The sequence below is a fragment of the Sinocyclocheilus rhinocerous genome, unplaced genomic scaffold (genome assembly GCF_001515625.1).
Source record: "Sinocyclocheilus rhinocerous isolate Xijiao unplaced genomic scaffold, SAMN03320098_v1.1 scaffold1310, whole genome shotgun sequence".
Lineage (NCBI taxonomy): Eukaryota > Metazoa > Chordata > Actinopteri > Cypriniformes > Cyprinidae > Sinocyclocheilus > Sinocyclocheilus rhinocerous.
The window spans coordinates 298,767-312,096 of record NW_015635534.1 but is presented as its reverse complement, the minus strand read 5'-3'; the positions used below and the strand labels follow the sequence as shown (position 1 = coordinate 312,096).

The 13,330-nt window shown below is 37.3% G+C and overlaps 1 protein-coding gene and 1 pseudogene across 1 annotated transcript; both read right to left on the bottom strand.

Annotated features, from left to right (window-relative positions):
- Positions 1-40: 40 nt before the first annotated feature.
- On the bottom strand, positions 41-3,637 carry LOC107747190 (NADH dehydrogenase [ubiquinone] 1 beta subcomplex subunit 7-like). Its single transcript, XM_016561624.1, has 3 exons — positions 3,357-3,637; positions 772-940; positions 41-221 (listed from the first exon to the last, which is right to left on the bottom strand). Exons 1-3 carry the CDS (start codon positions 3,466-3,468, stop codon positions 140-142), a joined length of 363 nt encoding a protein of 120 aa, XP_016417110.1. The 5' UTR covers positions 3,469-3,637; the 3' UTR covers positions 41-139.
- A 1,484-nt stretch (positions 3,638-5,121) lies between these two features.
- LOC107747175 (transitional endoplasmic reticulum ATPase-like) lies at positions 5,122-11,606 on the bottom strand (annotated as a pseudogene).
- Positions 11,607-13,330: the final 1,724 nt, after the last annotated feature.

The window sequence follows — 13,330 nt, the reverse complement described above, 5'->3', positions numbered from 1 at the left end:
CATTCAGGTACACCTGGGCTAAGAAAATGCTCCATTCGCGTTTTGAGAGCTCACAAGAAAATCTTTATTATTGAGAGAGCTATTTATATACACGGAAACAGGAGAAACTGATGAAGAAATGAAGACGAGCGTGGGATATTTATGCTGCATTTGCCTCGAACCTCTTTTTCCTCAAGTTCAGTCTTCTCTCTCTCTCGTACTCTTTCATCCTCATCACATAACTGCAAAGAAGAAGGGGAAATAAGACAAACATATTTTTAAAAATTCACCAAAACAGATTTTGAGCAAGAAAAAAAAAGTACTTTTTGCATAACTGGTGATCAGCACAGTATGAACCGTGATGATTTGTTTTACATAACGGTTGTGGACCCACTTACAATTTCAAAACAGAGGACTTCAGTAATAAAATAATTCAATTACAATTGATCATGTTTTAATAATTAAAATATTTGAACTTTTAAGACTTGTATTATTAAAAATGATAAATTATTAAGCTTTGTGATGAAAGTAAGAAAGAATAAATATTCAGGGAATTGTTAAAACCTTCTAAAACTTTGCTCATCTAAATAATTAATCCAGCAGAAATTACATTCATTCAAGCCAAATTTAATGGAATGGCTATTGGAAGGAAATATGCTTTCAAAGTCAGATTTTAATGGATGAAATCCATTAAAAACATCTTAATGGAGAAACCAGTGTCTACATCTGCAGTAGTGCACCTAAAAGAGTGGATTTGTCTGAATGAGTGCTGACTCGAGCAGTGTGTCTTACTCCTGATGTTCACAGTAGTCCCAGTCGTGTCTCTCGTGTTTGCAGGCTAGGAAGTTGGGGAAATTGTCTCTCTTGCACTTGAGGAGTTTGAGCAGGTAGTGTGAGCAGTAATCGCGCTGCTCCACCGGCAGCATGGCCAGATTCATCTGCTCCTGCGTCGCCACCATTTCTAATAACACAACGCAATGAACGCGAGTCATCCTTGTGGTATTATTATATTACAGAGTGAACAAGATAAGACAGGTCGACCTTAACCAGGTTCGAGCATTTGGCATCAAAGTGTAAAAAAGTTTTCAAACCTTTATTTATATATATTATATATATATATATATATACACTACATTATTTGAATTGCATATACAAATTACATCAATTTGTTACGGTGTTAAACTAATACATTTATGTAATGTCTATTTGTTAGTAGGGTTGCAAAGGGGCGGAAATTTTCCACGGGAACTTCTGGGGAATTTTGGAAATATTCCAAGTTTGAAATTTACCAGGTATTAAGGGGATTTTGGGGGAATTAATTGGAAATTTGGGGAAATTTATAAAACTATCATATACAAACATAAATATAAACATTTTGTTTGATCATAGGCTCACATGCATGCAAACTAATACAAATTTAAAAAATGACATTTTTGGATTTTTTTGGGGGGTGGGGGATCTGTGATGCTTTTTTCAGGATTTATTGTTACCGTTTGTTTTATCTGTATTTTTGATCAAATAAATGAAGGCTTGGTGAGCAAAAGATATGCAATGTTTTCAAACTTTTGACCAGTACTGTACTTCTGTATGTACTTCACAGCTTGAGCTAGTTTATACCTCATAAATTGTCAATGAAATAGTGCTAACTCGCTTAGATTTTTCATATCTTGATTTTACTGGCTAGCTAGCTACTGTATAAACACTTTTTGGTATTTACTAGTTAAACTTGAATCCCATAGATCAAATATATTTAGAACATCAAAACTTAGATGTCTTTGGGCTCAAATGCAGCAAGTGTATCTTCAGAGAAACTGCAGGGGAATCCTGCAGGGAATTTATTATTTTCTCACCTAAATGTTTGTTCCAGCCAAATTTACTTGCACAGTATATTACACAGAGCACAAGGAAGTTTTAAACATTTTTTTTTTGTAATATTCATGTAATTTACATGAATACTTACCAAGATGGACATTTTTATATTTTGTGTGCAGGATTTAAGAAATTATCTGTTCATGTTATGTAGGGTGTGTGGCCTCAATAGCCCTGTAGTGTGCTGTGTGCATGTGATTGAGCAATGTGTAGGGTAGAAACATAGAAAGCAGTTTTTTTTTAAATGTAATAACATTTCACAATTTTACTGTTTTTACTATATATATATATATATTTTATTTTTTTTTTTTTTTTTCAATAAATCTGATGTTTCAATCTTATATTTTACCTGAATATTGTCTGTTCAACAGCTAACCATATTTTAACCATGTTCATATTGGCTCTATACTTGTACTCTGCACAATGACAATAAAGTTGAATCTAACCTAATCTAATCTTTCAACTGAATAAATGTAATTGATTTCACAATAAACAGATTTATGGTGATTCTAAGCAACTGGAACAGCCTAAATGTATTTTGAACATACAATTATTTAAATAAAATCAAACAGAAACAAAAAAGTTTCGTGAAACAAAAACAGAAACAAAAAAGTTTCGTTATAACTCAGTCATGTAGAGTCGACTAAATTAGCAGGGGCCAGTTGCATAAACACAGACACCATGTTTGTACTGTCATTTATAACTAGGTTGACTAACCAGCAGTAAGGTAATCAGTCTTACTTTGCTGATTTAAATTAGGCCAATCTACCTTTTTATAACTGATTTTAAAAAGTTCTGACCAGTCTTAAAGAAAACAAATAGAACGAATAGAACTTTTTTAAGGCTAATCTAATTATGCCTTAAAAAAAATGCCTGTTGCATATATTTATGACTGACAAATATGCATCAGCTTACTAGTTTATGTTAAAATGGAAGGAAATGTCATGTTTTTAAGGAAAAGATTTATGCAATTTAAATACATCTTAAATTTGGCTCCTTTTTTGCATAAACTGTTTAGATTAGCCTTAAAAAGTTCTATTCGTTCTATTTGTTTTCTTTAAGACTGGTCAGAACTTTTTTAAATCAGTTATAAAAAGGTAGATTGGCCTAATTTAAATCAGCAAAGTAAGACTGATTGCCTTACTGCTGGTTAGTCAACCTAGTTATAAATGACAGTACAAACATGGTGTCTGTGTTTATGCAACTGGCCCCTGCTAATTTAGTCGACTCTACATGACTGAGTTATAACGAAACCAGCCCAACAAGAACACAGGTAATAACTTTCATGTAAACAGACCCTAAACAGACACATTTAGGGGCATGTTTTTGTTGAAGCCTCTTGTTTGGAGGTAATAACTTTCATGTAAATAGACCCTAAACAGACACATTTAGGGGCATGTTTTTGTTGAAACCTCTTGTTTGGACCTGAAGACTCGCAGTTCAGGTTTAGAGACTAAAACACGTCTGAAAGTGCCGGATAAAGTTTGAAATGAGCCGCTGAGTGTCACCTCTCTCTTTGCGTTCAGGGAAGCCCAGATGAGGGTCGTATGCAGACGGCTTCGTCGGGTCTGGCGTCGCGTCTCTTTCCGTGATGTAACTCCGCACGAGGTGTGACCCCATTATCACCACTGACAGCAAAAACTGTTTAACGTCCGACCACTGACAATAATAACTTGGCTTACAATGGAGAAATCAAACCAATTCTGCACACTGTCATTCGGTCACCTCCAGAAACCCTGTTTCCGGTCTGCGCCGGAAGTAAACATGCGCATCGAGTAACACACTCTTGAGCGTCCTCGACACTGATTACTCCGTTCCGACTCAAGTCTCCCTATAAACTAAAGGCTGTCATAATTTTAATTCAAAATCAATAAAAATCAATCGCTGCTATTGCTGTTTCATAACACACGTTACAAGATGAACTACATGAATGAATTAATTAATTACCTTTAGATTTTAATTTATATATCAACATAACATACATTTTCCGCTTCTCTCGTTAATAAAATGCAATAAAATCTATTTAGTTAGATTAATGTTTGATTTCCTACGCAGAGAAACTACTTGGCTTTAATTAAATACAATTAAAGAAGCGAATCAAATGTGAGCTTTTATAAACTACAAAAAAAAATTATAATAATAAAATAAAAATAAAGACTCGTTATAACAAACAGAATTGTATATAAATAAAATTGGCATCTACTTAATTGTATTTCTTCCGCTGAAATCCGCGCGCGCGTCTCGCTTCTTTCGGAGAACGGTGACAGCCCGCCACAGAAATTCAAAAACTAACGGTCAGTCAACTCGCGCTGATCCATTTAATTTATTTGATGGATTAATGTGTGTATTTATGATTCTTAAAAGATTAATAACATTGTCAGGCCTAGTTAAACAGAATTGGGTGTGGAAGTGAATGTTTTGTTTATTGACAGACTAAAACAACTGGATTCATGGTGTAGACCTATACGCACATTTGTTTTGAGGTAAGTTAGGCGGCTAATGTTTACTTAAAATAGTAAGGTTAATTGAACGTTTAGGCTAAGTTTGAAAATTAAGTTGTTTGAGTAAGTGTCTTCTACTAGAGAGAGGGAAATTACATTTTTTTTTATTACTGTCGGGTACACATTTCCCATCAACACGTGTACATCATCTTATAATTTAATATGAGAGTAATGGACATTCAGTTTAATTTTTCTGTCAGTTTCTGGCAGGACTGTAAGAGATTAAAAACTCTTTAACTGTCAGAATGAGAAATTACACAGATATTGGTTATTCTATACTAATAATTATCATAATGTGCAGATTTCAGTTGAAAGTGAATTTCATCTCTTCTCTCACTGTCACACACACCAGGTGTTGGGCTGGTAGAAGACAACTGACTTTGATTACTGATAGAGATCATCATCTCCATCATCTCTGAAATGACCCCCAGAGTCTTGGCCTGACCCCTGACCTCCACCTGACTGAGGTGCTGTAGGAAACCTGCCGATGAGGTGACTGATTTGAATCTTTGGCGCCGCTTCATTCATTATAAGGAGACTCAAAATGCTTGGTGTTTCCTCCTTGTTTCATAGCAACATAGTAACACTTTCATGTGTGGACAATGATTTTCAGAATGAAGACACAGCTGCTATTGCTGAGTATTACTTGTGTGTTGAAACTGGGATCAACAAGATGTGTGAATAATTTGAAAGTGGCTGCTATAATTGACGCTTACCACTAGATGTCACTGGTAGGGTCTGTCTTTGAAGCTTTGAATCTTTTTTGGTACAATCAGGAAAAAGCCTCAAAAGCTTCACAAGGCTTCATCTGCCCATCTCTATAGTCTAATGTTAAGACACATCAATATGAAGCTGAGGGTTCTGACCTATCATAAATATGAGGAAAAGATACATATGGTCTGCTCAACATGAGATAAAGACACAAGGATTGTTGTACAACATCTGACCTTTGTTTAGTGAGACTGAAAAAAATAAAATAAAATTTTTTTTCAAAACAGCAATAAAATCTTACAATAATATAATAAATTTTGCTTCTTCAGCTCAAATCACAAACCAAAACTGTATTTTTCAGACTGGTCCAGTAAATGCACAAGCACATTGTAGGGTAAACAAGCAGAAAAATACTGAAAGTAGATGTGGAAAGGAGCATGTGTTCTTCTTTATGCATGCGTGTTCAGGAACCAGGATTTTACCATTCTCTTTAAATTTGTCTCTAACCCACCATGGTGCAGTGGCTTTTTCAATCACATACGCACTAACCATAGCAGTCTCTTTCCTGACTTGGCGCTGTCTCTCAGCACAGATCTCTGCCTCTATAGCTTCTCTTATAGCAAGCTTACAGGCCCTCTGACAGATCTCAGCCAGGTCTGCTCCTGAGAATCCCTCCATTATCCGGGACAGATATGCCAGGTCTACATCCTGAAAACACACAAAGAAATGCACAGTTAGTTTCAAAACCTGAAACTATGCACACTTTCATGTGGAGATGCATGTATACATAGTTTGTGTGTAAATTACCTTAGCGACGGGGACTTGCGGAGGTTGGCGCGCAGGATGGCAGTGCGGGAGGGCATGTCAGGTAGAGGGATATAAATCAATTGATCCAAACGACCAGGCCTCAGGATTGCAGGATCAATGATATCAGGCCTAAGAGTGACAGACCTGTTCTACTCTCTGAACTGTCATATACTGTAATATACCTGAATGCCCAATAAAGCTGTTCCCATTTACATATTTTCTGTTGTTATACATAAAACAAGTATAAATAGAGACTAAACATGACCCATAAATACTAAAGTTGTGCTCGTGTGTGAGACACGGGAGCTGATGGTAGGGGTGGTGGATATTTGTGGCGGTCTATGTGGATATTGTGGTGGGCTGCTACAAATAAATCAATGTATGGGAAACACTGGAAATGATTATACACACAAATACACTCATACTCAGCATATTTTTACTTTAACTTTAGTTTCTCACACAAACACATACCTTTAATAGACACAAAGTTAGCCTGGCACACATTGGCAATGGCTTTAGCTAGTAGGGTTTTGCCGCATCCAGGTGGACCATAGAACAGAACCCCTCGAGATGGAGTCATTCCAAATTGTAGAAATTTATCAGGATACTCCATGGGATACTTAACGGAGAGAGAGACAAAGTGAGTTAGAGAGAGTGAATGATCATTTCATACCTGTTTGGATGTAGGGTTGCAAAGGGGTGGAAAATGTCCGGTAAATTTCCGGAAACTTTCCAAAAATCCCTGGAATATTCAAAAAAAAATCCTGGAAAGTTTCTAAAATTTCTGGAATGTTTCCTAAATTTACTGGGAATTTTCCACCTTTTTGCAACCCTATTTGTATGTGTGTGGTTTTACCTGGACAAGCTCCTGTAATTCTCGCTTCACCTCATTGAGTCCTCCAATGTCCTCCCAGTTTACCTGTGGAACCTCCACCATCGTCTCCCTCAGAGCAGATGGGTTACTCTTACTTAGAGCCCACTGGAAGAGACAGAAACCAATAGATATAATTCCCACAGGAAATAATAATCACAAAAGAGATATCTTTAATATTTCAGTGGTTTCTCCTAGACAGGAATAAGATTGAAATAGGAAGCAAATGAGCAGTACTGTTTCTCAGATTTTTATACAGAAAAAAGACTCCAGAAATCTTAAGGGACGTTTCTCCTCGAGAGTTTACATGGGCAATGTTTACGTGTGCAGTTGTAATGAAGCTAGGGCAGGTTTTTGCATAGCTGCACTACAGCTTTCATCTGTCAGTCCAAGCATTCGTAATACATCACAATGCATAATCTAATATTAGAAGGATTTGTTGAAGCCAGTAGTCTCATAGGCAGCACTCCAACAGCATTAAATAAGCTAAAAAAAGATGGTTTATAGTTTGAATTTGTAGGAGAAACATCTGAGAAAAAAAGTTGATACTTAGATCTCTCTGGATTTCTCTGGATCTATGAAAGACGACATCTGAGTAATAGATTTGCCCTCTGGGATGGAAAATACTTTAAAATCGAAGCATAATCTGTGTGTGTGCAATGTTGAAGCTGACCTTGAAGTAGAGGTCTTCTCGGGTCCTAAAATCTGTACCCGACCCGAATCACTTTTTCCCAAACCCAACGTGCATACATTATTTTTTTTTTAATAGAAAAATCCAACCTGAGACAGACTCCATAAAATTAGACCGGAGTCTACCACCGACGGCATTTATTTTCTAAACCCAACTGGACCCGAACGTAAACGGCACTGACGTGTGTGCACAGCCCTGCAGCCCCGCAGGAAAAATCCCGGTGTCCTGCAGACTGATTTGGCCGCTGCTCCATTACTTTCATTTATTTATTTACTTGTTTATTTATTATTACTTTATATTATTGGCCACCTGATGAATACAAGTTATTTCTGAGTTCAGCTTTCAATTGTGACCAGTGGATTGCAAAAATAAATGTAATTGATAGGTTGATAATAATAGCCTAATAATTCATGGATTCGCTTGTGTTGTCTGCGTCGTTATTTACCTCATCTCCGGCGAAGGCCTTCTGCACACATAAAAAGCCCTGCATGAACAAGCAGCGTAATGATGCAATTGGCTTTTCCTGATGTATCATATCTATAAAATGGATTTCTTTGTGCAAGGTTAGAAACGTTTGTTCCTTTTCTACATGCGTTTCTCAAAAATGCACTTAACATGAACACGTATCAGGGAAACTTTAAAAGAATTTGGTTCTTATTGGGTGCATTTGGAAAAAGCACATTTATTTTAAGTTACCCGAGACCTGAGGCCACTAATACCGAACCCATCTTAAGTTTTGGACCCGATCCCGCTTGGGTCTTGGGTCGGACCTCGAGTTTTCGGGTTAAAGTGGATCCGTGAAGACTTACCTTGAAGTCATCCATGGTGACGGCCATTGAGTTGAGAAGGTCTGCATCGATGCTGTCGTCCTCCAGATAAATTAAGGTCATCTTTTTGCGGATGGCTTGCAGCGCTGCCTCTGAACACAGAGCAGCCAAATCCGCTTCCACGTGCCCGTGTGTTTCAGCAGAGATCTACCATAAACAGAAATGTCCAGTTATAAAATATCTGACACGAATTAGACCCTCCATCACTCTCATCATCCTCACCTGTTCCAGGTCCACATCGTCAGATAGTTTCATGTTCTTGGTGTGAATCTGTAAAATTTCCAGCCTGCCGGTGGAATCAGGGATGCCAATGTCAATCTCTCGATCAAAACGACCTGCAACACAACTTTTACAATTGACCTTTCTATAGAAAGTGTTTTTTGGTCCATTCATTTGTTGATGCAGATCACTCTCGGCATGAATGTTATGAATCTGCATATGTGTATGTTCGCACCAAAACGCCGAAGAGCAGGATCCACACTGTTGGGTCTGTTTGTGGCTGCCATAACTACAACATGAACCCTTTGTTTCAGGCCATCCATCAGGGTGAGCAGTTGAGAGACGATCCTCCGCTCAACTTCACCATGAGTCTACAGACATAGCATAACCATCAAACCAGTGACAAACATCAGACTGTACACAGTTACGTAACACACCTGTTTCTATTCCTCTTTTCCTTACCTTCTCTAGTTTCGGAGCGATTGCATCCAGCTCATCGATGAAGATAATAGCAGGGGCATTTTTTTTTCCGGATTTTTCGAAAGCTTTTCTCAGGTTGCTCTCAGACTCTCCTGCCAGTTTACTCATGATTTCAGGACCTGGGATACAAAAGCAACAGTGTATGCCACAGGAAATGCATCTTGGAAACTGCATAATGCCCTGGAAATACATCAGTGTTATTGATACTTGATAGCTGGCACAATAATACAATATGATCTGCCAGATTTGTCAAAAAAAAAAAAAAACCTTGGTCAACAAGGATCATCTGTTTGGCTTTTCAAGGTAAATACATGAAGTGATCTAGAAGTCTGTGTAAAAATGTCAATAAGCTACTTAGTTGCATTCTGTAGTAGAGTTTTAGTGTTTACAGGCATCTGTTATTGCAGGGCAAACAACAGTCACAGCAGTTTCAGACTGGCTTTCAAGTGTGCGGATGTACCATTGATGAGAAAGAAGAAAGCTCCTGTCTCATTAGCAACAGCACGAGCCACCAGCGTCTTGCCCGTACCGGGAGGACTGTACAGCAGAATTCCTCGGAGGCTGAGGAACGACAGTGAGTGGGTGTGTGAGTAATCTTTATTTATAAATGAATGTAAAAAATGCAAATGTCTAGACAAGTTAAAAAATTGAGATGTTGCCTTAGGAACTAACTGAAAAAAAAAAAAATAGCTGCAGTTGAAGTGCTAAAATCACAAAGTAAAACTAATAAAAATGGCATAAGACAACAAAATGACTAAAACTAATGAAAAATATGTTAATTAAAAAGGTTAATAAATGCTAGAATAGTATATAAATAAAAGTAAAATAACACTGTGTGTTGCAGTACTATATTGTATTCTACTGGCATATTATTTGGACAAGATAATTGGTGCTGATTAAAACTGTGCCTGCTTGCCTGATAATTAAAATCCTTTTTGATGGATTAAGCTCTTTGGTAAAAAGTGGGCAGAATAATAACAGGTCGCAAAAATGGTATTGTTTTCTTTACTTTTTGTATGTGTGTAGAATTTCCAGGTGTGGGTGCCCTGCTGAAATATTTTTTAAAGATTTACAAAATTACCAAAAACGTTAAATCCCAGTGTATCTAAACTTCAATGTAGACCTAACAAAAAAGACTCTTAACACTACACCTAACCCAAATGCAAAACCGAACTCCTATATCCTTATATTCAGCACACTGAATGAACATGTGCACCTTTGTGAACAGGTCGGTAGGCCTCCAGGAAGTATGGCTTTAGAAAAACCTCATATAGGTTGCCCGTTAGCCTCTCGATAGTGTCATCAATGGGTAGAACATGGATGCGCTTCCCATATTTCACATCTGGACAAGCATGGATACTATATACACAGGCACATGAGTGAGCACTGCGGTAGATGTGGTTTTGCTTCACCATCAGCAGCAGATAAGGCCTCTAGTTTTAAATAAATGTGTTTAATGATCTTGCTGGGAAGTAAGACAACAGTAAAACCTTATGTCATCACCACACACCTGATGACATCACCGAGACGCACGCGCAGGTTGTTGCGGGTGACCCTGTTCATGCGCACACGTGTCGTCTGTGAGAACGATGCAGACTGTCTGCCTCCACTTCTGGCCGCGTAACACCACAGTGTCTCCCCGAAACAACTGCAGTTCCTCCATTTTAACCTGTAACACTCAAGCAGGGATTTACATGCACATGTTTGGGAAACCTGTTTGAAACAATGATTACTTTTGCAATTCGGTGCAACTAGTGATATAAATTACACACTGCAATTTCATCGCTCTATCACTTGCACACACAAAAATAGATAGATTACCTGTGACAAGCACACAGTGCTGTTGTCCTCATTGTTAGCTTTGTCCACGATGAGTCGATTTGGTCGAATCTTCTGCTTCAGAATAGCAGTGGAGAAATCCTCTGACTTTGGACTGTTCAACACACACACCCACACACACATTATATCAATGCACAATCCAATTTTCCACAACATTAATAATAAACAGTGATGTACATGCACGGTTCTTCATAAAAGCCAAGTCAGCTTTTGTTTTGCGGCATCTTTCTTCAGAATATATTTATATACGCTCCAGAGATATTGAAAATCACTGCTTATAAAGTTTATAATAGCCTGCATATGAATTTTACACTAAAACAGCATCAAGATTGCATAAAACGTAACATATAGAAATAATGTTTATTTTTAGCTTACAGTTACCTTCTAATGAACTTAGAGTTCATGCACATTCAAGTTGGGCCATACCAAGGTTTAAAACCCATTTTATAATCGTAACTGAGTTTTAATGAGGAGAATGAAACATGAAAACAGTTCTTGGTGGCACTAGTGTGAAAACAAACCCACATACATACACTGCTGTCTGGTCTCCTGTTTCTTGATGTGACACGGGTCTGTTTTAGAGCAAAGTTATGTCTACAGCTAAGATCAAACTACTCAGACAAACACGTACTCATTACTTTTCATGTTATGATAAATATTCTGAATTTTATGAAAAAGAGACAAACACTAACTACAAGGGTTTTAACAACTTTTTTTTTGAAGAATCTTACATATTCAATCTAAACAAACACACACACACACCCAAACCCAAAGCTTAGCAGTTAAACTCACTCTGAGGCTCCAGCGGGCATTGCAGATCAGGCTAGAGGTGTTTAACTGAGGAAAAGAGCCTGTTCTGGGACAGAGATGATCAGAAATCAGCCTATCCTTATCCTAGAGGTCAGAAGTTTGTAGTCCAGTTCTAGTCTGTAGTCCTCAGTTCATTGCAGTGCTGTACAAAGTGTGACGCTGTCCCTGACCGCAGGCTCCATGCCTAGAAAATGTGTTTGTGTGGCACCCTGGACGTCTGAAACCCATCCCCTCACATATAAATAAGATTCTGACACGACAACCTAAGTTACATGCATATGTACACAGACTGTGAGTATTTATAAATCTTTTTCAGTTTTCCATTGTTTTCAAATGCGTTTGCCCTCTTTCCCGCCCGGGCATTGCGTTTCCCACCTAGCTCATTCCAGACATTCCTGTCCTCCTTCTAACAAACATTCACAAACAGTCTAAAGATTCATAAATGTTCATTGATGCAGTCATCTGGAATGTCCTTTTTAATGCGAGTAATCAAAAAGCTTTCCGTTTTCTCGTTACAAAACAACTGAGATAAATAGAAACGGCAAAAAGTAGGTCTGGATTTTGACACAAATTTCACGATTCGAGTCGATTCTCATTCACAAGCTTGAGATTCGATTCGATTCAATAGCGATTATTTTGGATATATATCAGGTACAGTACATGCCAAATTTTCTCAAGGAAAAAAAATCTCTCAACTAATGCTGTAAAATATACATGAGTCAGTTGGTCCTACATTACTATAATATTGAAGGTTAAAGTTGACTGATTTGTTAAAATTACACTTAATGAAGTTTTTAAAATAATAAAGTTACAATTACATAATAATAGTTCTACTTCAATTTGTTTTTTTGAAATATAAACATCATAAAAACTTTAACAAAAATGTAACATTGAAGAACAGTAAAATTTATAATGAATGTGTTATATGGTGCATATATTTAGCAATGAGACAGAATACGGATTGTAAAGTTGTACTCTTTTCTTTTAACTTGCCTTCGGATGTTTAGTCGTTTATTTTGTGCTGAAGCTGGTATTAATGTGGAGAAGATGACGAGTTCAGCGCTAGGCGCTACAGCGATCTGTCACTCCACATTAAACAGCGCCAAAACGCCATTTATTGTTTGAATATTGCAATACAATGGACAGAATTTTAAATCTGAGACTGTTTCATATTAAAAGTACCAAAGCACAACGCTTATTGGATATATTGGATGGGAAGTGCCCTTCAACGTTCAGTCCATTAATTGAAAACAGGCTAGACTAATCGATTCTTGGGATTTAAGAATCGATATCGTTCCGTAAAAATGAGAATCGATTAATATCGAGATATCGATATTTTTTTACCCAGCCCTAGCAAAAAGACATACAGAAAAAATTGCTGTTCATTTCAATCAGAGTATGAACTAGAAAGAGCACAAATGAAGAGAAACATGGACATTCAATAACTTACACAATGATTGGACAATGCATTATTCTTCTCAAACTCTTTTCAAGTCACTCCCAGCATCTACATTCATCAAGATGGATGCTGGTCTAATGTTGTAACTTATGGCCGTAGGCAAACCTTTACCCTGATGGCATTTACAATCGGATCCAAAAACCAAACATTTCAGTATCCATGTCACCTTCTGCTGGCAAACCCTTGAACATTATATCTCTAACAACAGTTGTAGCTTCTTGTTTTTAATTAATTAGTTCTTTCTTTTGCTTTGTGATACTTGTTTTC

Excerpts from the sequence above, each read along its gene's own strand:
- LOC107747190 (XM_016561624.1), bottom strand. The coding sequence starts at position 3,468 with ATGGGGTCACACCTCGTGCGGAGTTACATCACGGAAAGAGACGCGACG. Across the intron at positions 941-3,356 it reads CCCTGAACGCAAAGAGAGAG|AAATGGTGGCGACGCAGGAG; the intron begins GTGACACTCAGC and ends TTGTGTTATTAG. Across the intron at positions 222-771 it reads GACTACTGTGAACATCAGGA|TTATGTGATGAGGATGAAAG; the intron begins GTAAGACACACT and ends TCTTCTTTGCAG.